We start from the raw sequence: 27,273 nt of genomic DNA, 5'->3' as shown, positions 1-27,273 counted from the left end.
AAATAAGTCACAATGACCAGAAAAGTACATTTAAAGCACATACTGAAAAAAGCATATTTAGAGTACACTGTGCTTTAATTGTATTTTATACCAAACAAGCATATTTAAAGTACTGTGCTTTAATTATACTTTATACCAAAACAAGTATATTTAAAGCACTGTGCTTTAAATGTGCTTTCTAAACAACATTGCAATGTGCGACATTCGGAACGACAATAAAGTACCTTTAAAGTACAAATAAAGCACAATGACTAGAAAAGTACATTTAAAGCATACTGAAAAAAGCATATTTAAAGTACCGGTACTGTGCTTAACGAGGTTCCATACCATATACCAGTAAGCCTATAATTATAAGCTTACCACATATGGAGCTTATCAAAGTATTGGTAACACAAGTATGTTTACATGCAAGTATACATGACCAGTAACTATCTCCTGTAATCAAGCTTCTATTTGTAAGTCCATTAAGTCCTTTGTCTTCAGTAAGTTATAAGTTTATTTGCTCTGATTATTGGTAGGAAAGAAAGTAGAATATTGAGGTAGTGGTACTACATATTTTGGGTATACCCTGGCAGAAATTGGATATAGTTTTGATAATATCAAAATTGTATCAAAAAGTAGCCTACTGTATCAAAAGTATATCAAAATGGGACATTTTGATATATATCAAAAATGTATCAAAATATATCAAATTGTATCAAAATATATCAAAAAGTATCAAATTGTATCAAATCATATCAACTTTGATACAATTTGATACACTTTCAAGATTTGGATACGGTTAGATACTTGCAAAAAATTTGATACAATTTTATACACTTGAAAGTATTTTGATATCATTTGATACACTTGAAAGATTTTGATACAATTTGATACACTTGAAAGATTTTGATACGATTTGATACACTTGCACAATTTTGATACAATTTGATACACTTGAAAGAATTTGATACAATTTGATACACTTGAAATATTTTGATACAATTTGATACACTTGATTGTTCAACAGCCAGGTTTTTTTGATACACTATATTTTGATACTAGCTGATATCATATGATAACAGGATGTATTCCTATTTCCAAGTGTATCAAAAACTAATGCATCTATTTATACTTTCTTGAAGCAGCGTAACCCCATCAATGAAACGCTGATCTTCCTTGGGGCCCGATCAAAATCTGTATCAAAATTATATCAAAAATAGATTGTGATTACGGCAATAACATCATACATTATACCCTGCTGCACTTACAGAATTAAATAAATTAAATACGGTATTGCAAACATAAATTATGTATCAGCTCTCTGTAATATACATGACATCTTGGTTTGTTTAAATTAACCATTTAAATAAAATCTTTCTGAATATAAGTTTCATGACTGGGGCTGGAGTCTGACCCCTCATATCTGACAAAACTCATTTAAAACCAATGTCAGTGATACAGTGTTCAGTCTACACATCTTAAAATGCATTTGCGACAAACAGCATTGACAATAGGTAGTCCAGAACACTCTTACATATGTATTTATGTCGGAGTTTCTTAATTATTTTATTTACATTTTCATGTTTTTAACTCGACATTGTGGCCCCAATCTTCATGATATACATGTACCCATATTTTCATGATTGTGGGAAAAATAGTCTTAAAGTTTGTCACTCATATTCCTTATTAAAAACGGTATCCCTAATGAAAAGTTCTGAATCTGATGAATCCATTTTCCACAATTAAGACTGTGAGAAAAACAGTCTTTAAATTTATGTTTTTCATGATTTGTCATCAATTGGAGGCATTTGTTTTTTGCATGTCTATCTTCGTCACTGTTTTGCTGGCCTGATAAATGTATTCTATCATCATGTTCCATTGTAGTTTGCAGAGCTTGGGTCCCATTTCAGCAGCAACTGAAAGAAAATTGTACATAAAATTACGAATTAGTTTAACTTAAAAATTTAACAAAATTAATATCTTATTGCCACTTACACATCTGGCCGTTTTCCAAAACAACTGAAAAAATATTTTGTGTCAACGAGAAATTCATAATCATCAAGGGTCTATGGTTAGCCAGGTATTTCCACATCACTTGTTTAGAGTCCGCCAGAGAAGGATACAAACATACATGTACATTACATGTAGAGTACTGTCTTAACTTAACCCCTCCCCCTTTTTTCCCCTTAATTTTTATATCCAAACTGAGATTTTTGGTATTGGCATAAAGCTCATATTTTACTCGTTAAGATTAGTAAAGTAATACTAAAATTTATCGCCTGAGATTAATTTCGTTTAGTTCATAATCTGCATATCCTGTGAGGCATTGCTTCTCATCAAAACTGCACGAACAAGCAACTCAAAATTTGGAAACAATAATTTTAATGGTACATTTTTTTGTAAAGTCTCAATATGTACATTGTATAAGAATACTAAATATTTTACCATGTCCCTTCCTTTAAGGGATCCAAAATGAGTGTTTATTGTGTTTCGACAGTATTTTTGTGGGACATGAGAGCACCTCAGACCTATCGAATTGCATTCTGAATACGAAGCATGTCTTTCTGATATCAAATAATTTTCATTTTTTAAAATCACAATATAATACAAATTTTATGACAAATTATAAAAATTTGATATTTTTCAAATTTTTGATATATAACAGTCCTCGAAGTAAATTATATAAATCTAATGATATATTCTGAAAGTGTATGTAGCAGGGAGGAGGAAAGCCGACGGTCAATTGAAAATTTTGACCTTTCATAAATCATCAGATTTATAAAGTTTACTTCAAGTACTGTTAAATATCAAAAATATAAATTTTAATGATTTGCCATAAAATGTGTATTAAATTGCGAATTTCAAAAATAAAATTATTTGATATCAGAATGACATTCTTCATATTCAGAATGCAATTCGATATGTCTGATGTGCTCTAATGTCCCAAAATAAATACTGTCCAAACGTTCATACCCCAGCCCTTAAGTTTTGACTTTTTAAAAAGCTAAATTGCACTAGCAGCAGTGGTTTTAATATTTAGAAGCAAAAATGTGTTTCACAGAATCACAGTGGACGTAGAACCGTAAGTATTTCAGACTTAAAATTTCACTGGGATTTATGAGAAAAATAAAAGAATTTTCTTCAGATTCAAAAAGTTCCATTTTGAAATGGATAAAGCGGTTTTAAATACCGTACCTTTGGTAATCCTCCAGACTACAGTAGTGATTTATATGTTGGTGTTTGGTGTTGCCACAGGTATGGAACTTCACGGTTGCATATCACAGAACCTGTATGAAAAATAAATAATTAAAATTAAAATGGTATTTTAAAAACTATCTAGTCTCTTGTGTTGGTGTTGGCCTTTTGGTTCGCGGAGAGACAGTCATTTTACTGGGTCAGTCCATCTCAAATCACCAAATGGGTTGGCTGGTCACCCTCTCAGGTTTTATTTAAAATCACTTATATCATAGCCCTATGTGCCCAATGAACACATTTCAATCGGTAGGTCTATACTCCTTGTTTCTGAGAACCGGCCTATTAAATATTGGGTCAGACACCCCCTTGTTGCTCATGCGCGTAGAGACCTACCATTTGAAATGTGTTCATTTGGCACATGCCACCCGGTTACCAAACCCTAACAGGGCACATAAACATGACCGTCATGTGTGCAACCCAGTTTCAAGCATCAGCTTTTGCAAAGTGACGATCAACATAAGCAGCTGTTGCAGATGGAAAATTTATAGCATCGATAACCATGACGTGTGCGAGTGAGCATCAACATGTTGTACATAATTTTTGGGCCACCCGATTATCCTAAGTTACCAAACCCTAACAGGGCACATAAACATGACGGTGATGTGTGCAACCCAGTTTCGAGCATGAGCTTTCGCAAAGTGACGATCAACATAAGCAGCTGTTGCAAGGGGTAAATTTTGACGATCGATAACCATGACGTGTGCGAGCAAGCATCGAACATGTTGTACATAATTTTTGGGCCACCCGATTATCCTAAGTTATCAAACTCTAACAGGGCACATAACCATATGACGTGTGCGAGCGAGCATCGAACATGTTGTACATAATTTTTGGGAATTATAGAATCGATAACCATGATGTGTGCTAGCGAGCATCAACATGTTGTACATAATTTTTGGGCCACCCGATTATCCTACCATGACGTGTGCGAGCGAACATGTTGTACATAATTTCAGCTTTCGCAAAGTGACGATCAACATAAGCAGCTGTTATCATGTACGGTACATCATCTACGTGTCTACCTCCAAGTCCATATGGCATGGTATTAAAATTAGTAAAACCAAAGTATACATTAGAATTGAAGAGGCATATTGACGTTACATGATGGGAACATAGTCGTTATCATCAATGATCATTCATACATACTCACGATATAACGACGTTTCTGATTGGATTTGCGCTCTCTTTTGCTGGTCATAAATACCGTTTATGACCAGTACGCAGGGCATAAACAAGCTGCGTCACGCAGCGTTGGAACCCAATTAACACGATCCACGATTTGCTAGTGTTGCGTACACGCGCATGTCACCGCGCCCATCTCACGCGGAGCGCAAAGATGACGCGTATCACGCGTTGACTCCCGGCCGTTGACCTCATGAGCCGAGCTGCTTCCTGCAAGTAGGCCTACTCATTTTCTTCCAATTTATGAAGGAAAACGGTATGGAAATGTTATTTAAACTTGTAAACCCTTATTATTTTCATCTGTATTGCCTTGCTAAGAATGTTGGGTATGTATGAACGGGGTTCATTCATAGGATTTCGGGCATGATCGCTGTTTATGCCCTCGGCTTTCGCCTCGGGCATAAACATCGATCATGCCCTCAATCCTATGAATGAACCCCTAATTTACTATTATAAATAACTATTACAATCATTCCCATCATATTTCCACCGCAAGGTTTCCATATACCTGCACCATGCAAGGAACTGCAAGTGCAAATGCAATACAAAATAAGACAAAAGTTTGTACTTTTATATGACAAAGTTAGCATGACATGGCCATAATCATGTAATGTTTGTTCATGATGTTGTTGGTCTATCGCAATAATTATTATTCTGCGTTTGTAATTGACAAAATTACGAGATTTATCATCATGATCATTCATGGAGCCGGGTGCAGAATTCGTAACATTTAAGGTAAATAAAGCCAACGATTTGGATCGTTTATCTTGAATCGATCGGTTCATTAATTCTCCTTCTAAAAATATCATGATTACCTACCCATACCAAAACGTATTCTAATTAAGAAATTATTTCTGATCAAAATCGACTGTCTACGACATTCGCCTTGATCGCAAGCGCTTGCAAGCAGTCAGTTGCTAGGCGTAACGACATTTTGTTTTTCACTACAAAACAAACTTTATTCCTTTTTGATCAGATGAACCGTTACAAACGGTCTCTCAGATAGCTACCGTCAAGACACAGATAAAACGAGTTGCATACGTGCCGTTAGGATTCTGAACACGTTCTGAACACGTTAGGCGAACACGTTAGGCAAGCCGTTAGTTAGGACTATAAAATGAAGTCAAGCCCGCACAAAGCTAGACAAACATTGACATTGACCAAAATGAACTCGAAAACATTGCTAAATGACCGAAATATTGATTAAAATGAATCCGAAAACATTGCTAAATAGACCATGTCATGCCGAGCAGAGAAATGTACGAATTTAAATTAACCGAAAATGTCTTCGCGAAATTGCATTGCAGTTCCTTCAAAGTTCTTCAACTAAAATGTATACCAAAATCATTAAATATGAGTAAAATTTATCAAGAAGTATATTTAAGTTTGGAAAAATACGGTATAGCTATCATAATGAATTTTGCCTATTATAAAACAGGCCACAACTGATGAACGTAAACCACAACTGATCACAAAACACATCAAGCGCAAAAGTCCCAATAGCTACCGTCAATAAATTTCCATAGTCCATAATTATACTTATCAATAAATCATAATTATACTTATCAATAAATCATAACAAAATTGAAGAATATCATACTTTGTCCACCTTGCGTTTAGATGATTGCAGAATGAAGATGATCAGAAGAACTATAATTTAAAGATGATTTCTTGGAGATGATATCGTGGAGATGATTTTTTCGCATCCGTCAACTTGGAGAATTCGATCAGCTGTGACACAGAGGGACGCTTCTTTATTACCCGACGCCACTTGAAAACACTTGAAATATAGGTGTGGGCAAAACAAGAACCCCAAAAACCCCATCGCCAAATGATATTGAAGATGCTGCAATGTTACGTAACGGTTCAAGTTCATCGATTCGCTATCGATTCCCTATCAATTCGCTCAACTCTATATATGACTCATGATTAGTCATCTCCTAAATGGAGGCTCATGGGAAGATATGTCAATTTAACATGCATGATGGGAAGTTTTGTCAATATAAACGGGTTTATTATTTGAAATGCTATACACAAACGAAGTAAAATTGCAAACGAAGTAAAATTGCAAAACCTAATGCATGTTATTATATAATATTTATGTAAAGTAAAAGCGGTAAAGTTTAACCTTGACATACGCAAGTTCTCCTAAAAATGAATTTATTTAGGTAAAAAAATAATGATCATAGACGGAATGACAATATCATAGACAGAATGAACAATAGTCATAGGCGCAGTTCAACCACCGTGCTTGTTTATCAAATCCACATGGTGTGTAGTACACGCGAATAGTAACCTCGTTCATTGAATTTCACGTTAAATTATCGCACCCAATCATGCCGCACTCATGCACCAACGCTCAAAAGTAGGTGTATTTGGACAGGAAAATGCCAGATTTGGGCTAATTGTGCGCAATTGTGTGCAGTGCCGAATTTTTTTTTTTTTTTTTTTTTTCTCATTAAATTAGGGTCCCGTTCAAAAAAAAATCAAACTGGTGTCTAGATGTAAGCACAGTTAACACACCAGGAAAATTATAGAATATACAACCAGCTAGTTAGGCCTGTTCAGTGCGAACAAACATGCACCTGGTCGGAAAACAAACTGTGATTTCCTTCGGATCACACAATAAAATATAAAATCGGGCAAACACTCATTTGTGATAATAATGAAAGAAAATATTTTATCTGGTGATAACCGAATGATAAATTAATTAATTATAATTAATTAAAACTTATGATCACTATTGTCATATATACATGTATACATGTACTACTCTAAGGGAGGGAGTGCTGTTGATATTTAAAGGGGCATTTCATGATTTTAGCATCCTCTTTGAGGGCATGGTTCAAATTATAGATATCAACGAAAAAGGCTTATTTCCAAAATGTCAGTTGATTTGGACATTTAGTACTAAGTTATTATACATGTATGCATCACCAAATGCTACTGTAATTTCGGGGTAGTCTGGAAAACGGGGACCCCAAAAACGGGGACCCCTTAAAATCACCCCATAAAGTTACTGACAAATATTTAGGGGGTCCCAGTTTTTCAACTTTGGGGTCCCCGTTTTCCAGATTACCCTAGGTCAATCTGGAAAACGGGGACCCTAAAAAAATTCGTTTGTAGCATTATGAAGATATTTTAATTAAGGTGTCCCCGTTTTTTGGGTCCCCGTTTTCCACATTACCGGTCAATCTGGAAAACGGGGACCCTAAAAAATTCGTTTGTAGCATTATGAAGAGATTTTAAGGGGTCCCCGTTTTTGGGGTCCCCGTTTTCCAGATTACCCTAGGTCAATCTGGAAAACGGGGACCCTAAAAACGGGGACCCCAAAGTTGTGTATGTTGGACAAATATATGAGAAGTCCTTACTTTCATAAATTAAACTTGTAATATTTAGTATATCCATGCTGAATATATTGGCGAGATTTGGAGGCTCATCGGTACATATTAATGCATAAATATGTTATCTGTTTTCTGCTTAGCACCTCTGCAGGGATTATGCGGTCACCCAATCGATAAAACTATTTATCTTTTAGATTGTATTCAAATATGCCTACCTCTTTCTTTATAGAAATATGAGTAATCATTATAAGCTACTGAAGATAAAAGTAAACAGAATTGAATATAGGCCTAAGGGAACGTTCACAAATACTTAAAGGGGGCCTGATGCAAAAAAAATTCATTTACAGATCTCAAAAATTTCAGGCCCCTCCCCCCTTTTTGACATGAAAATTATGGGTCAACCCCATAGAAAAGCATATAAACTTAATTTTTCCAGGAACATTTGTGGTCATTTTTTTCAGGGCCCCCTTAGGAGGGTCATAAATTTTCAGGGCTACCTTTTTGCATCAGGCCCCCCTTACAAGTGTTTGTGAACGGTTCCTAATGCCAAATTGTAAACTTTGTCAGTATAAAGCGTGCTGAATACTTACTCAAACAAGCTTTTACAAGTTATATTATTTTGTGGCACAAAAGCTTCTCATTCACTGAGTAAATGTAATTTCTACACCAATTGAAGTTTTGTTGACCTAAGCTTACCTTCGGCCAGAAATATTATTTAGTTGTTTGTTGGCCACACTTCGCGTAATGTGTTAATTTTTCATGAACAACTTTCATGTTGTTACGGTATTTTATAAGATGCTAAATTAAAAAGTATTTAAAAAAACACACCCAAGATCCCAAATTAGCCCTGCATTTCAAGAATGCATTTATACTATGGGGTGCAGGGGTGCGAACCCCTTCCACACCCACCAAACTATAAACGCGCATTTTTTTTTTGCGAACATTGTATAAGGTCATGTGGTACTAAGGGCATTTCGCGATCCACAGCATCATCCTCCCACTTTTCTCAACAAAAAAAATTTAGATTTTTATATCACTGGAAACCTCTGGCTACATAATGTTTTTATACAGATTACAGATTAGCTTGACCAAGTGGTCAAATTTATTGACTTTTAAAACCAAACAAACAGGTTATCGTCAAACATAAGCACACACAAAAGCATAAAAGTACAAAATTAATACTATAAAATAAAAAATACTATAAAATAAAAAATACTTTCTCCAACTAGAAGATTGAAAAGCACTTTCGGGTTAAATACATAATATACATGTCATGTGACCTAGTGAAAGAAATTTCTTGCAGATTAATTCGTTTGGCAAAAATATCGTCCAATTTGAACACCGTTCTGGTATACCAGAACGAAATTACAATGTCATGTCTATGGAGCAGAAATAGGCCTAACACATCATGCATAACTCGCAAACGCAAAACTGAAATTTTGGCAATACGCTTTTTTCGTGGATATCTACTGAAAAATGTCGTAAAAAGAGGATGCTAGTATAAAAGAACACTTTGAATCCCATACGCACTTTTCTTTTCTTTTTTCCAAAAACTATAAAAAGAGAAGCCGGGAAGAGTTCACATTTCATAGGGCATGTTTTTCCCATATAGTCCCGCATCTAAAATAATTAACCGTGTGAATAACAAAATACCTTCAATGTGTTTGGTCAAACAAACCATTTTTATTGACTTCCCCTGTCCCAAGAAAAAATACCAACACGCATGCGTCATTGTCCCTTTAACAACCTCAAACTCTGACTCAAATCAGCTGATCCGACCACAATACCTGTTTATTACCAGATCGTTCTTGTCAGATTTGTAACAGAGTCTGTTTCTCAGTAAGTTTTATTTACATGTGGCTATGTTTTGGTTGTGAAAGCTTTTGGCACGCTGTGATGAGGCCCGATTACATACAATAACATCAGTAGACTGGCGAAACTGGACTCGTATGTTACCCATGTTTTGTGTTTATTCGACTCTTAATTTACCTTCTAAAGTTTCGAATTCATGATACATTGCTTACGCCAAGCCCATTTAACACAAGGGTAGCGTTTGTTTTAGAGATAAACTTTAAGAAAGTTCATCTTTGCGATATCAACTTTGCTCTACATCTCTTGACAGAGATCGCTGTGGTAGACAGAAAAGTTTAGGGACAAAACATTCCGATACAGTGAGTGTGGATTAACTTTGTCAAGCAGGGTGATAATGATTAGCCAAGGGCAGTTTGCAAGACAACACGACTATAGTGGTGGTAAGCCAGTGGTGCAACAAGCTGAGAATTTATACCACTTTCAGGAGTCAAATATGGAGGAGATACAACGTAAACATGGGAAAGAGAGTGTCCAAAAAGTGGAACCCAAAACACTTGAGCCAACGGTGGAATCAGATGTGCACACTTTTGTGGTACCGAATCTATCATGTATTGCTGGCAGTGGGAATGCTAGTTGTGATGTAGCACAAGATGATGATGAACAGAGTGATGATGAACTTTCAACATGCGACAGAGAGAATGGAGAGAATGACATCAACAGATCAGCAGAGATGTCAGACAACATGTTGGATGTTCGGCATGATCGGGGCATGAGAACAAGAGGAAACAGGTATTGGTAGGCCTATATTGAAAACATAGTCTTCCATCTAAATAAATTCACACATGTTTGTAAAACGTATAACGTTTGCTGGGTCGTATTTGACATTCCTTTACAAAAAAAATCCGATATTTATAACATAACTAAGTACTTAAAAGTAGGGACTATTTGACTTGGTTTATTATCTGTTGGTACCAAGAACATGGTTTTTTTTGTTTTTTGTTTGTTTGTTTTTTGTTGTTGTTTTTATTCAAAATGTTGTTTTTAGGTGTGTTTTGTTAAACAGACAAAACAACAATTTCAAGGCATTATAAAATACATAGCAATATCACCAAGTTGTACGGGTCTACCCAGCTAGCTCCATACAAACCACTTTTCTCAGTGGTTCAAGTTCACATGCAAATGATTTCAAAACGATCACTAATCGTTGATTCATGGTGCAGTACGCTGGTTTTGATTCATTTTAATTCTATAAACTGCTATGATTCAGCCCGTGTTTTACAAAGAACAAAAAGTTAATCGTTGTGGTTTGGAGAGCTTGTCAAACTTTTTCTGACCCCGACTCCCCGACCGACTTGACTGTATTGACTGTGATACCATATTGGTGCTACATGCTGTTTGACAGGTGGAAAACAAAGGAACTTCTTTATGTCCTGATGTTTTTAAAGGCCTGCATATATTGCGTTTTCTCGGTGCAAAATCAGCAATATACTAGTATGTTAAATATCTTCATTCATTTGTAAACACTTATTTAATGGACAAAATAACATTGTGATGGGGGGGGGGCACGTAACATTATATACTTCATGCTATCCAGATTTTGATTTCCTTTGAAGAAAAATATCTCTTTCCCATCATCGTATGCTTTGTAAATTGTAGTATACATGTAGTAATGTCAACGCCAACCAAGATTTCACAGTAAACACGATAGATAGAAGGTTTTGTTTCCGACATAAAATAGCATTTTAATAAATAGCATGTTCAACAAAATGTAAAACATGGAAGTTGCTATGTACATATCACATATGTTGACCTTGCCCGTTCATGGCTGATCAGAGTCAAATTACCATTCAAACCATACTAAAATGTTCAAACAGTCCAGGCTCAAAGGCCCAAGGCAACGTAGAAACAAAAGGGCCACTGGAATTAAATGATGTGATGTGTCTATCAAAACATTGCAGAAAACCGAGGAATATATTTTTGTATAAAATAATTTTTATATGCAAAACTGCTTGTCACTTGTTCAGATTAAGTTGGAGCCCGGAATAAGATAAATGCTTTGGAATATTTTAATGCATGTCTTCCAACGCAATTTGCCACCGTGATGAATCATGAACAAACTGGGAAGATACAATTGGTACTCACACATTTAGCCCGGATTATAAGTAGGGCAAATACAAAATGTAATTTGCCTGAAAAATAAACAGTGAACACAATGGGTGTTTTCACGCGTGCATAGACACTGTGTCAACGATTGTTTATTCGTACCCACAAACCCGTGAGTAAATATAAATCAGCTGGGCACTTGTTAATGTGCAAAACATGTAGGCTCCCTATATAAGACCTATTTTTAGATAGGCCTAGTAATTATTTTGTAAAGCCAATTTTATTATTATAAAGGCCTAAAAAATTGAAAAGGGTTTCACGTCCTTACATGTTGAACAGTGAAGAGGGAGGGAGGTGTTTGTTGTTGTTGTTGTTGTTGCTATAAAAGTAACAAATATAGGAGTTTTCACGTAAAATTGACATGCAAACTGATTTTGCTAGCAGTTTTCAGGAAAATGATAAGGTCCAGTTTTAATTTTTATGAAGGGTTAAATCCCTTCCACTACAAGTGATTCTTACTGACTAATTAACTTGCATTATATACGTTTTACTGAAGTATTTCAACAATTTGATATGAACATTGAAAAAACAAATATGCACAGATCGAGGGGAGTGAGATGGGCGCGAAACGAATTTTTTTTTTATTTGGCCTAAACTAGAACCACATAAGGGACGCACCATTAGATATTGGGGGCTGGATATTTAAGTTTTTGAAAAGAAAATTTGTCTTGCCATCAAAAAAATTGCCCCACCTCGGTGGAAAAAGAAGTAAAATTTTTAGGCCTAATTATGATGCCCCCAGGGGTAAAATTTCCAACTCCCCATTCTCAACCTGCCAGAAATCGCTTCCCGGGCCTGCGGGTTTTTTTTTCTGCATCCATAACGGGACGCAAAATTTTATTAAATCCTAGGCCTATAAACCCTAACCCTAACACTTAGGCCTATCCTAACCCTAAACCTTTCCTATGTGTTCCTATGGGTTATAAAATTTTGGCGTCCCGTCATGGTTGCAGAAAAAAATTACCCGGCCTGCCAAAAAATCTTTACCCCCCCGCAAACGTTGCATATTTAAGCATTTTCGAACTGTTCTCCTAAGCTTTTTATGACCATTTAATAAATACTTTAGGCCTACTTGTGATATAATTGCAATAATTATGAGTCCCCCCATTACATGGGTATAATTTCCAACTCCCCCGAGTGTCCCCTGACAAAAATGAAAAAGTGCCCCCCTGACAAAAAATGAAAGAGGAAATTGGGATGGCTAAAGAAAATGAAGAAAAGGGGAAAGGAGCACCCTTTTCACCAAAATTCACAGACAATTCACTCCGATTATGGGCCAAAATAGTATTAAACCAAATTTTTGCGCACATTGTCCAAATATTCCCTTTTTATAATTTATATAGGCTATATCCCACCTAAAATACCGGGTCAAAATGATGCAACTGGGAATTATTTTTCGTCTTTGCCTGCGAAATGTTTCCCCCCCCCCAGATAGCTGGCTATACGCCCCAATATCCCTGTCAGAAAGACACGTTTAAAGTTTTAAGCCTCTTTATCATCTTTGTTTTTTGTTATATATTTGTTTGTTGTTTAGGAGACCTATTTTATTGACGGAGAGGATGCGACAGAAGCGACAGACATTGCAGGACATGGCTAAGCCATTGAAAGCTTGGCTCTATGAGCACAAAGATAACCCGTATCCCACCAAGACAGAGAAAGCACTGTTAGCTGTCGGCTCACAAATGACGCTGGTGCAAGTAAGTTTTCAACCTGGGTGCTAGTCTTGATTCAAGCCCGTATCCACCCGGGATCTGTAATATAAACTGGCTATGAAAGTAAGTATAGGCCCTATATACACACCGGGGCCTACACAATACACATAATTAAAAAAATAATCCAAATGACGATACAACTGCTCATGTCAGAGGGATATTAAAGGAGTATTTCGTGATCCTAGCATCCTCTTTTTATGACATTTTTCAGAACATATCCACGAAAAAAGCATATTCCCAAAATTTCAGTTGATTCCGATTTTGCGTTTGCGAGTTATGCATGATTATGTGTATATTACACTGCTCCATAGACATTACGTTGTAATTTCGTTCTGGTGCACCAGAACGAAATTCAAATTTCGCGATATCTTTACTAAACGAATTAATCTGCAAGAAATATTTTGTACATAAACATTATGTAGCCAGAGTATTCCAGTGATATAAAAATCTCAACTTTTTTTGAGAAAAGTGGGGCCATGAGGCTGTGGATCACGAAATGCCCTTTTAACACCTAAAAGACGCACCATTAGATATCAAGGGGCGTGGTCCCGGGGGCGTGGTAGGTTTTTGAAGAATTGTCTCGCCATCTGAGCAAAAAAAAACCTCAGGCACCCAGTGCATCTGCCCCACCTCAAATCAAAAAAATAAAATTTGCTCCAACTGATCGGTCCAGAATATTGGTGTCATGTCATGCACCCAGGAGGAAAAAGCCTTAGGTATATGTTTTCTGGTTGTCCGTCCATCTGTTCGTCCATTCGTCATTCCGTCTGTCCGGCCGGCCGACAGTCCCAGGTTGCCGGAGTGCAATTCCTCGGAACTGGTAATCAGAGTGATATGATTTGGTGGAGAGTGACAATTCACGGTCTTCAAATTCCATTAGGTTTTTGTCTCAAAATATGCTAATTTGGTAACTAGATTAGGTACATAGATTAAAACTGACAATTTAACACAGCCTCAAAATGTGTTCTATTATGCTCCTCTCGGACAAGATAAAATGAAAATGTCTTGAATATGTTGACTTACTTAAAATTACGCTGTCTTAATATTCCAGGTATCCAACTGGTTCGCAAACGCCCGAAGACGTCTGAAGAATACCGTACGTCATCCTGGCTTGAGCTGGAGTAAACGTATCAAAATGTACAACAGTCATGTCACTGGCAACGCAGAAAGACTCAGCATCTGCTCCTCTGCATCATCCATTTCAGATGTCGCATTTGAAGGTACATTATTCTTATTTATTCATAATATTGGGCAAGGGATACGTCCACCGACAGGGGCGTATACCAGCTGGTGGAGAGGGTGCACGAAGTCCAGGGGCCCCGAGCAATAGCGAAAATGAAATAAGGGGGGAAAAGAGAAAGAAAGATGTTTAAAAGGCCCGCATTGCTTCTTTTCCATGGCCCATTATGCTCTTGCTACGCCCCTGCGTTCATGATTAGTTCCCTGAGAGATTTGGGAATTTCTGAACAAGGATGTACAGATATAATTTGCTTTTCAGTACGAGATGTTGATTGGTTTGAAATCATCTTGTATTTGGGCCTGTCAACAATGAGGTTTGTGTTCTGCGTTGTTTCGAAGGTGAAATGAATGATCAACATGCGACGTTTTGTTCTGGCCATAGGCTTCAACACCACGTTTTGGGATATGTTCCAAAATTATCAAAAGCTATCTCAAGAACCACTGAACCAATATTGGGCTTGTTTGCACTCATTTTAATGCATTTTTCATGCTGATTCCAGGTGGTGTATGACGTGCAGTCCCTAAATTCAGTAAATTTTCATCGTCAACCGTGTAATTGAATGGGATTATTTTGAAATTTTAAAACGCTTGAAATATCACAAACAAATAGGCCTATGTTGATAAATAATATAAATACAAGCTAAAACCGTTGGGGTTCGATAATGAACCCCACAAAACTAACCGAGTATATGGAAAATGCCATACGGCCGGGCGGTTTCACGAGTTGCCGGCTCGATCATGTCATCCGCCGCCTGGCTGATTCAAAATAAGGTCATGCAGTTGTACAATTCTGATATTTTTTTTTAAATTGGAACATGTCGTCTGCACTGCATGTGAAGAGGGTTAGGCCTATAGGCCTACATTGATATGTTATGTATGTAGGCTACATGTACATTGCGTTGGATTGGTTTAATATTAACAGCTATACAAGTATTTGATAGGTAAATAATATAGGCATATTCTTCTTTTTCCTCCACAGATGAAGAAGTCGCAGACGATATGACCGTCTCACAACTCAACTGCTATGAAACTGTCAGTAACTACTCATCAAGACCGCCCTCTACTATGTCACAAGATCCTCACATGTCAGCAGAGTATATGAGTCCAGATTCACCTCACGATGAGGGCGCACATCACAAGAGCCAACATTCCATTTTACATAGATATCTAAATGACTCATTTGAACATGCACAGAGATACCAACAACAACATCATCATCAGAATGCAGAGTGCACAGCAAGACGGCGAAATGGTTCAGGCACAGGATCAGTGAGCTCACATGATTATGAGGATGTTAGTTTATCAAGACTTTCACCACAGATGACATCAAATGAGACATATCAACAAGGTAGTGCTTTCTTTGATGGTAGGTTTATTGTGTATATCATATCAGTGACTTAGGTAGGCCCATAACACTGTGGATTGTTATCAAATCTTCAATATATCATTCATTTCATTTCATTCAGCTGAAAAGTTGTTGAAGTCTCCCAACAGTTTTTGTACATAAGACCAATAGGATATGCTTTGCCTTCCTTTCAGGTCTTCTTTTACCATGCAATATGGTGCAGAGAACATTATCTTCTGGGGGATTGGAATAGTAGAAACATGATAGAAACAATCCCGCAGCTCAAAATCAGTCCCCGGGGGGTGGCACTTCAATATGAAATGAATATAGGTGTAGGGCTGGCACTTTCGCAGTAAGGGGCATTCGGTGAGAGCAAAATGTAAAAAATATGGGGTCATTGGGTGAGAGCATGATATGGTGCAGAGAACATAATAATGGTCATTTATTAAGGGTGGTAATTACTTTTTTAGATATCTACTGACACGGAAAATAAGATCAACGCTTTTGCAACATCACGTTACAGAATAATCCTGTACATCAAGTACACTGACCATGTCAGTAATGAAAGGATCTATACAGTCAACAACACTGAACTTCTTAATATCAAGTCTGTCAAGTCACGACAACTACGATTCCTGGCACATATCCTGAGGATGCTGAAAGATTTAATCTGCAGAAGATATGTTCTCTGAACCATATTGCATGGTAAAAGAAGACCTGAAAGGCAAAGCACATCCTATTTGTCTACAAAAACTGTTGGGGAACTTCAACAACTTTCCTTCCTGCATCCTCAGGATATGCCCAGGAACCGTAGTTGTCGTGACTTGACAGAGTTGATAAGAATTAAGTTTAGTTTGGTGACTGTATAGATCCTTCCATTACTGACATGGTCAGTGTACTTGATGTGCAGGATTATTCTGTAACGTGATGTTGCAAAAGTGTTAATCTTATTTTCCATGTCAGTAGATATCGCCCAGAAATCAGCCAGGATTTCACCTTATTCTACAAAACGGTTGATCGTATGCCAAATTAGGGATATGCATTCGAAGCGGAATTTATTTCTGCGCATTATGACACCTATATGTTGCAAAGCTCCCAATATTGATGTCGCAGCGTATATTTAAATCGAAGAACCCAAGATTTGAAAGTTGCAGCAAAATCTTATTACCTTTTATTCAGTAGCCATTGAAGGTTTTTAAACTATTCAAACATGAAAGTGCAACTTTTTATTTCGTTACTTCCTTGGGTTTTAGATCACCATTTCTTTAATTCTCATCCAATTTCAACAAGTGAGGTCTTTGGCTAAAGGATCATATAGGTACTGGCTGCTGGTTTTAATTTTAACATATTCATCTTTGTTTAGGATATACAGAGGTGAACATAACTGGTACCTTAATTATTTGGCTTACTGTATTATGTTTTATAGCAGTATTTACCTCTCTAATTCATGATATCATTCTATCGCAGACTTTTCGAGTAGTGACATAAGTACAGCCATCAAGAACAGACTAGATTCGTCTCTGTCAAGGTATGTATTCTCTTATTATATACACTAAGCCAAAAAAAGAAACTTATAATTTGTCACAAGGTCATATCTTAAAATCCTGTGCATCAAAATGAACCCAAAATTACACACAGGATTACTTCAACTCTTTGGAAATTGTCATCTGAAGGATCTTTTACGCATTCTCACAGATTTCTTGTGCTGGGTGCCATTTATTGAATGTTGTCCAGGAAGCTGTTCCAATGTCAGTGCATTTTGTTGTTGTGTCAGTTGCACAACTGCTTGGTTACTGACATGAGTTTCGAGTTGAGTATTGAAGTAATCCTGTGTGTAATTTTGGTCCATTTTAATGCACAGGATTTTAAGATATGACCTTGTGAAAAATTAGAGACAGAGAACCGGGACGCGATTATTTTTTTTCGTACATCATTTTTGTAAATTTTGATTTTCGGGACTCGCCCGCCATCTTGATACATAATGAATATATATAATTACAGAAAAATGCTGCTGCCACCAACGATAGCTAGCGATATAGGCTACGTAAATCTCGTATTTATATAAGGACTTATTTTTTGTCACTGTCCTCACGTCGGTGAACGGAGTCGCAAGTCCATCGCACTACGTGCTCTATATTCTTCGTCCATGATTGAATATACAACGGAATGATTTGAATGTTCACATTTGAAATAATTGCAAGGAGTGTTTCCGGGAGTGATTCTCAATCTTTTAGTCACTCAAGTAGGAACAAATCTTTACCAAATGAGTATTTTGTTGAAAGAATTTGATTTTCATAATTTTTCAATCTTTTGCCTAATTAAGTTAGGGACAAATCCTTTCAAATTAAAAAAAGAAATCTCATTAGGAGTACATTAGGGGTAAGTAACTATACAGACTTTTTATTTGACGTATGATATTTGATGTAACATATCTACCTTATTTAATCTAGTCCCATTCTATTTCCAGTAATGTTTAAGTTCTAACGAATATTTGATGACGTAAAATCGATAATATATTTCTACCAGGTATTATATGTAACATATTATCGATTTTATGACATCAAACATTCGTTAGATCTTAAACAGTACTGGAAATAGAATGGGACTAGATTGAATAACGTAGATATGTTACATACAATATTATACGTCGAGTACTTGGAGTCTGCAGCTGCCCTTACACTTGATTTGATGGTGAAATCCATTTCAATCAATTTTTTAATCTGTTTTATTTTGATCCCTATCATCAACCGTTAAAAGATTGAAATATTTCAATCGGCCAATTTAAGAGAGTATTGAATAAATAATAATAATAAATAAATTTTGGATTTATAAAGCGCCTTTCTCCAGATCTTAGAGGACTCAAAGCGCTGTAATTTCGCTGCAATGGTGAATCATCACAATCAGATCGCATCAACTTGGCCAGTTGCTGCCGAACGGCGCAAGCGATGGTCTGTTGTTCATAAGACATATTTTAACCTACAAATATGGGGTATTTGACGTATTATCATATATTCATATGTGTACAAAACCCCAATACATAATTCTTGCTTTTGCATGATATTGAGTATCTTTGATGATATCCACATGCAAAAGCGTAACAAACCCAGTAATGGAGCACTTTTTAGCTGTACATTCAAGTCATTGAAAATTAATATCGTGCAAGTCATTAATCTGTTGTTGTTTTTCTTGTTAATTTTTCTTGCAGCAAAGAAGAAGAAGACACATATTGGAAAGAGATCAACGCAGCATTAGCACTCACCAACATGGCTAGATCATGCCGCCAACAACTACCCATAGTATCTTGCTTCAGATGAACCCACGACCAATGGTATACCACGAGCTGTTCATAGCATGCATGGATCCAAATGGTTTCAAGTCACAGGCCCGGTCACAGGCAGGCAACAGAGGATGATTTAAGGAAGACCCTCATGCATTGCAAAAGTGTTATCACAGAGTTTCAACTGCCACTTTGCTTTTCAAATCCCATTGAATATTGTGCAAAAGATGTTGTTTTAAAATTGTCTGTGTGTCATTATAACTTGGTCGATTTCATAACAAAAGTGATGTGTGTTTAAAGGATAATTCACACCTTCTGTAGATAACATAAAATGTGTAATCGACCAGCATATTCACAGCGTTTTTAATGTAAATATAACTGTACAAATTCAAATTTAACCATGCACTTCTATGCAGTATAGCAGAGCAGTGGTGTCATGTTACTCGCACTGCACACCTACTGCACAGTTAAGCCAGTGGGGTGTTGGGTAGTACTTAAATCATCCTCTGCAGGCAACATAAGTGTGTTTTGCCAGACTGCAGGTGTTACTGTGTATGGCTTTAGCTTCCTTTTTTGTATTTCTTGTAACGTTTAAGGCATTATATTGACAAGCCCATTTGAAATATTGAAACATTCATCAATCATTTCGGTAACATTTTTGAAATTGCTATTATCATTAAGAAAATCGTAAATGGTGTGAAAACCTGTTTTGTCAAACTTTAAGTACACAGACTTTTTACCAGTTGAAATAAACTTATTTCAGACCACTTGTTTACATACATCTTTGGCATTCTGCGTCTCATCTACATTAAGGGGATACTACACCCCTCGATAAATGTGTGTCTATTTTTGCATTTGTCTCCAAAACTAATAACACAGTGGTAACAAAAGTTATGTATATTATAGGGGCAAGGAATCCAGTTACTACACTGGAATTTCAGTGACCCTAGACAAGCGGTTCGTTATTATGATCAGAAATAAGGTACCGCTAGGATGTACCTCGTTTCCTATCATATATACTGAACCTTGTCTTGAGTCACTGAAATTTCAGTGTAGTAATTGCCCCAATAATATACATAACTTTTGTTACCAGTGTGTAATTATTTTGTGAGAAAAATGCAAAAATAGTCACAAATTTACCACATGGGTGTAGTACCCCCTTAAACTCAGACCATAATTTAAAAGCATAAATAGAAAGGGGGGATGACATCAGATATTATTTGATTGTATTGAAGTATAGTTGGTGTTTTATTGTATGTACATTGTAGCAACAGAAAGATATTTTATTGTACATCATGACTGGTATTTTACAAGTCCATGTACAAGATCGTGCATTGTATATATTACCCTCGGATATTACCGTAATTTTAGGGGGGCTTAAGTTTCGTTGCAAATTTGCCAAAAATTCGTGTAATTTTTTTTTTATCAACCATTTGAAAAAAAACCCATATACCGGTAATAGAAAACCTGCTTCTGTTAAAAAAACTTTTTATCATAGTTTCGTGTCCGACTCTAGTGGAGTTATTTATCTGACTTCAGTCTGCGTTAATTGTTATACATTATAATGTGTGTATATAAATTAAGGGACTTACACCACAAAGAGCAAGAGATGTTTTGGCCTTTTTGAAATTTATGTATTTATCAATTGAGTGATACTACCTGGTGTGTTCTCACATATTGATGAAACCATATGCATGCTTTTAACAAAACACATAAATTGTAAGATTTTTAAACAATTGTGGAAGTTTTGTGATGCTATATATATAGTCGTACGTAGATGTAGTTGAGATAAGTTAACATGGGTTTACAGTTTGGATATGTTCTATGCACTTCAATTTGTGGCATTGAAGATTTCAAGGGTTCGAAATTGCGCGAAAGCAAAATCATTGTGTTGCAATTCATATTGCGACGGTTTAAGGGGGTACTACACCCCTGGTCAATTTTGTGCCTATTTTTGAATTTTTCTCAAAAATTATAGCACATTGGTGACAAGTAAGATATATATATTATAGGGGCAAGGACTACAACTACTGCACTGAAAATTCAGCAACTCAAGGCAAGTAGTTATTGATTTATTGATCAAATATTGGTTTTCCCTCATTTTTGACTGTAACTCCACAACTTTTGTCTGTGGTGAAATAAAATTTCCAGTGCAGTAGTTGTAGTCCTTGCCCCTATAATATACATATCTTACTTGTCACCAATATGCTATAATTTTTGAGAAAAATGCAAAAATAGGCACAAAATTGGGCAGGGGTGTAGTACCCCCTTAATGAACTATGAATTGAAGCTATTAGGCTGCGATCACATAGAAGTATAGGCCTACTCTATACGGTATACGGTATTCGATATAGGCCTACGAAATACGCTCATTCGATCAGGCTGAGTTCATATAGTATACTCCTATGTGAATTCAGCCTGATCGAATGAGCGTATAGCGAATACCGTACACAGTATACTTCTATGTGATCGCAGCCTTAGGCATATAGGCCTACCTCATTGGCTTTACAGTAAGATCTAATGTACGACATTGTATAGCTGTTGATTAGGCCTATAAGAAGCATTTCTCGTTGTGATGATTTCATAATGTCGAATAACGGTTTACTATAAGCCGTCCCTATTATAACCTGTGAAGTGCCTTTGCCGGGCGCGAGTAGCGACAAAGGTAACAATGACTTTGTACCGTTAAAAAAATCGGTAATCTCGCCCTCTGGAGTATAATATTACTTATACTACTAGGCGGTTACCCGTATTTCGCGGTTCTCGGCTGTCATAGTTATTGGCTTTTGCAGATCTCAAACGTGGGCTTCCTTGGCCAAAGTTACACCCACCGACCAAGTTTGAGCTCCATGAGCAATTTGAAATCTTTGTTTTTTGACCTATGACCTCTCAACAGTATAGGTCTGACAGAAAGGTCACAATGGAACTTTTGTTTGTGAGTCCAATTTCCACCTACCCACCAAGTATGAGCTCCATAGGCAATTTGAAATTTTTACCTTTTTGACCTTTGACCTCTTAACCGTAGGTCTGAAGAAAATGTCACCGTGGAAACGTTTGTTTGTTAGTCCAAGGTCCACCCACCTACCAAGTTTGAGATCCATAGGGACAATTGAAAATTTTGACATTTCTTGACCTATGACCTCTTAACCGTAGGTCTGACGAAAAGATCACAGTGGAAACTTTTGTTTGTTAGTCCAAGGTCCATCCACCCACCAAGTTTGAGCTCAATGGGAGCAATTTGAAATTGTTACCTTTCTTGACCTATGACCTCTTAACCGTAGGTATGATGAAAAGGTCACCGTGGAAACTTTTGTTTGTTAGTCCAAGGTCCACCCACCCACCAAGTTTGAGCTCCATAGGGGCAATTTGAAATTGTTACCTTTCTTGACCTATGACCTCTTAACCGTGAGTCTGACAAAAAGGTCATCGTGGAAACTTTTATTTGTTATTCCAAGTTCCATCCACCCACCAAGTTTGAGCTTCATAGGGGCAGTTTGAAATTTTTACCTTTCTTGACCTTTGACCTCTTAACCGTTGGTCAACACAATGGCATGGCTAGATTTGCCATTTAAAGTATTTGAAATTAGACTTCAATTGAACTTGACCCCGTCCTTGACCTTTGACCTTAAAAAATATAAACTCGTTCTTCCTCATACCAAGCTGCACCCACCCACCAAGTTTGAGCCCCGTATGACCTACGGTGGCCTCACATTAGCAGTCACAGACAAACAGATCTACAGACAGATCCACAGACAGAGAATAGCGTATTATTATATAGATTTATAAGGACTGTTTATAATTGTATGCTATTCGGCAATATGCGGAGTTTACAACAGAATTTATTAATTTTGTTATATGTTTCATAGGGCGTTTTTAAAACTCGATTAACACACTGTATCCAAATTTTTGGTACCCATCAATTTCCGGTGATATGGATAAGACTACGGTACCGCATCAAAATGCATGCTAGCGTGCTATCCATGGACGTCAACATCAAGTCTCAAGTTTTCGGACATTTTCTTAAAATATCAAACGCTATCTCAAGAACCACTGAACCAATACTAGGCTTGTTTGTACTCATTTTAATGCATTTTTCATGCTGATTCCAAATATGGTCATGAAAATAAATAATTATGAATTTTTTGATTTTTTTTTTTTTTAAAAACTATTGAAACTTTTCGTCTGCAATCGACACCAGCAAGTTTTAAGTAAAGAACGGACCCAAGACGATAATCATTTTCCCTAAATACGTGTTTTTGTTTTTGTTTTATTACATGTTCCTCCTAATTCCAGTCATCTCATACATGTACAAATCCGAAAAGAATAAAAAAGTGGGTTTTTTCGACATTTTAATATCGCCATCAACGATTAGGCCTAACGTTGATGACGGTAATTGCTCATTCTGTTTAAGTTGGAACTATAGTTTTAACATTGGTGGTGCTTACTACTGGCTAATGTATAAAGAACTATTTTATTTACTCTAAATTATACTGTAGAATAGAAGTTTTGTAACTTTTCTAGCATTACCTATATTATACACGGTAGAGTAACATAATTTAAAGAAGGTTGTTAACTATGTAAATTGATAATAAATAGTTTTTCATGATACAGTTCAAACGTGATTGTCATGCTTGTTGTGCGGTATGTATCAGTGGCGTAGCCAGTGTGGATGTCTCCCCTCTCCACCCCGCTTATCATAGCCGTCGCGTCGGTGAACGAGAGGCGTTTGCGACAAAGAAAATTGGGATCAACAATAGACAATATTTTGGGTGTGATCCTTTTCCAATTTGCCTGTTGACTTTGCTACAATAGAAATATTGATTATAAACGTAAAAGCATGTTGAATTTTTTTTTGAAAATATTGCTGTGCACCCCAAAACCGGTTTGCAGAGGTTTTAAAGAGCCTAAAACGTTTTTATGAACATTCAGAAACATTTTTGAAATCTAATTGATGATACAAACCATAAACAGTGTTGTTTTTTTTACAAGTTTAGGTTTTCGAAGATAACACAGTTATTCACATATTAACACACTTATTCGCACGTTGCTATCTACTAAAGATAACACTTATTCACACATTGCTATCTACTGAAGATAACACACCTATTCACATATTGCTATCTCCTGAAAATAACACACTTATTCGCACATTGCTATCTACTGAAGATAACACACTTATTCACACATTACTATCTACTGAAGATAACACAATTATTCACACATTGCTATCTACTGAAGATAACACACTTATTCGCACATTGCTATCTACTGAAGATAACGCACTTATTCACACATTGCTATCTACTAAAGATAACACACTTATTCGCACATTGCTATCTACTGAAAATAACACACTTATTCGCACATTGCTATCTACTGAAGATAACACACTTATTCACACATTACTATCTACTGAAGATAACACACCTATTCGCACATTGCTATCTACTGAAGATAACACACTTATTCACACATTACTATCTACTGAAGATAACACACTTATTCACACATTGCTATCTACTGAAGATAACACACTTATTCGCACATTGCTATCTACTGAAGATAACACACTTATTCGCACATTGCTATCTACTGAAGATAACACACTTATTCACACATTACTATCTACTGAAGATAACACACCTATTCACATATTGCTATCTACTGAAGATAACACACTTATTCACACATTGCTATCTACTGAAGAATACAGTTATTCACACATTGCTATCTACTGAAGATAACACACTTATTCACACATTGCTATCTACTGAAGATAACACACTTATTCACATATTGCTATCTACTGAAGATAACACACTTATTCACATATTGCTATCTACTGAAGATAACACACTTATTCACACATTGCTATCTACTGAAGATAACACACTTATTCACACATTGCTATCTACTGAAGATAACACACTTATTCACACATTGCTATCTACTGAAGATAACACAATTATTCACACGTTGCTATCTACTGAAGATAACACACTTATTCACACATTGCTATCTACTGAAGATAACACACTTATTCACACATTGCTATCTACTGAAGATAACACAATTATTCACACATTGCTATCTACTGAAGATAACACACTTATTCACATATTGCTATCTACTGAAGATAACACAGTTATTCACACATTGCTATCTACTGAAGATAACACACTTATTCACACATTGCTATCTACTGAAGAACACAATTATTCACACGTTGCTATCTACTGAAGATAACACACTTATTCACACATTGCTATCTACTGAAGATAACACACTTATTCACACATTGCTATCTACTGAAGATAACACACTTATTCACCCATTGCTATCTACTGAAGATAACACAATTATTCACACATTGCTATCTACTGAAGATAACACACCTATTCACACATTGCTATATACTGAAGATAACACAGTTATTCGCACGTTGCTATCTACTGAAGATAACATTTATTCACACATTGCTATCTACTGAAGATAACACACCTATTCACATATTGCTATATACTGAAGATAACACACTTATTCACACATTGCTATATACTGGAGATAACACCTATTCACACATTGCTATCTACTGAAGATAACACACTTATTCACACATTGCTATCTACTGAAGATAACACCCTTATTCACATATTGCTATCTACTGAAGATAACACACTTATTCGCACATTGCTATCTACTGAAGATAACACACTTATTCACATATTGCTATCTACTGAAGAATACAGTTATTCACACATTGCTATCTACTGAAGATAACACACTTATTCACACATTGCTATCTACTGAAGATAACACAATTATTCACACATTGCTATCTACTGAAGATAACACAGTTATTCACACATTGCTATCTACTGAAGATAACACACTTATTCACACATTGCTATCTACTTGAAGATAACACACTTATTCACACATTGCTATCTACTGAAGATAACACACTTATTCACACATTGCTATCTACTGAAGATAACACACTTATTCACATATTGCTATCTACTGAAGATAACACAGTTATTCACACATTGCTATCTACTGAAGATAACACACTTATTCACACATTGCTATCTACTGAAGATAACACAGTTATTCACACATTGCTATCTACTGAAGATAACACACTTATTCACACATTGCTATCTACTGAAGATAACACACTTATTCACACATTGCTATCTACTGAAGATAACACAGTTATTCGCACGTTGCTATCTACTGAAGATAACACACTTATTCACATATTGCTATCTACTGAAGAATACAGTTATTCACACATTGCTATCTACTGGAGATAACACACTTATTCACATATTGCTATCTACTGAAGATAACACAATTATTCACACATTGCTATCTACTGAAGATAACACACTTATTCACACATTGCTATCTACTGAAGATAACACAATTATTCACACATTGCTATCTACTGAAGATAACACACTTATTCACATATTGCTATCTACTGAAGATAACACAGTTATTCACACATTGCTATCTACTGAAGATAACACACTTATTCACACATTGCTATCTACTGAAGATAACACACTTATTCACACATTGCTATCTACTGAAGATAACACACTTATTCGCACATTGCTATCTACTGAAGATAACACACTTATTCGCACATTGCTATCTACTGAAGATAACACACTTATTCACACATTACTATCTACTGAAGATAACACAGTTATTCACACATTGCTATCTACTGAAGATAACACACTTATTCACACATTGCTATCTACTGAAGAATACAGTTATTCACACATTGCTATCTACTGAAGATAACACACATTCACACATTGCTATATACTGAAGAATACAGTTATTCACACATTGCTATCTACTGAAGATAACACACTTATTCACATATTGCTATCTACTGAAGATAACACACTTATTCACACATTGCTATCTACTGAAGATAAC

The 27,273-nt window shown here is 36.1% G+C and overlaps 1 protein-coding gene and 1 long non-coding RNA gene across 3 annotated transcripts; one reads left to right on the top strand and one right to left on the bottom strand.

Annotated features, from left to right (window-relative positions):
- Positions 1-398: 398 nt before the first annotated feature.
- Positions 399-6,133, bottom strand: LOC140155469 (uncharacterized). Its single transcript, XR_011859387.1, has 3 exons — positions 6,020-6,133; positions 3,178-3,269; positions 399-1,898 (listed from the first exon to the last, which is right to left on the bottom strand). It is a non-coding gene; the product is annotated as an uncharacterized lncRNA (long non-coding RNA).
- Positions 6,134-9,636: 3,503 nt separating this feature from the next.
- Positions 9,637-20,159, top strand: LOC140155468 (homeobox protein Mohawk-like). 2 transcript variants are annotated; one of them, XM_072178332.1, is made up of 6 exons: positions 9,637-10,364; positions 13,273-13,435; positions 14,502-14,670; positions 15,669-16,037; positions 17,502-17,562; positions 19,240-20,159. In XM_072178332.1, the coding sequence occupies exons 1-6, from the start codon at positions 9,970-9,972 to the stop codon at positions 19,346-19,348; spliced, it is 1,266 nt and encodes a 421-aa protein (XP_072034433.1). In that variant the 5' UTR covers positions 9,637-9,969; the 3' UTR covers positions 19,349-20,159. The 2 variants fall into 2 exon arrangements, with proteins under 2 accessions (XP_072034433.1, XP_072034432.1); XM_072178331.1 differs by having other exon boundaries at positions 9,638-10,364; positions 15,669-16,055.
- Positions 20,160-27,273: the final 7,114 nt, after the last annotated feature.

This window comes from Amphiura filiformis, chromosome 6, assembly GCF_039555335.1.
Source record: "Amphiura filiformis chromosome 6, Afil_fr2py, whole genome shotgun sequence".
Taxonomy (NCBI): Eukaryota; Metazoa; Echinodermata; class Ophiuroidea; order Amphilepidida; family Amphiuridae; genus Amphiura; species Amphiura filiformis.
Note: the sequence above shows the minus strand (reverse complement) of the source record. Positions and strands in the feature narration are given on the sequence as shown.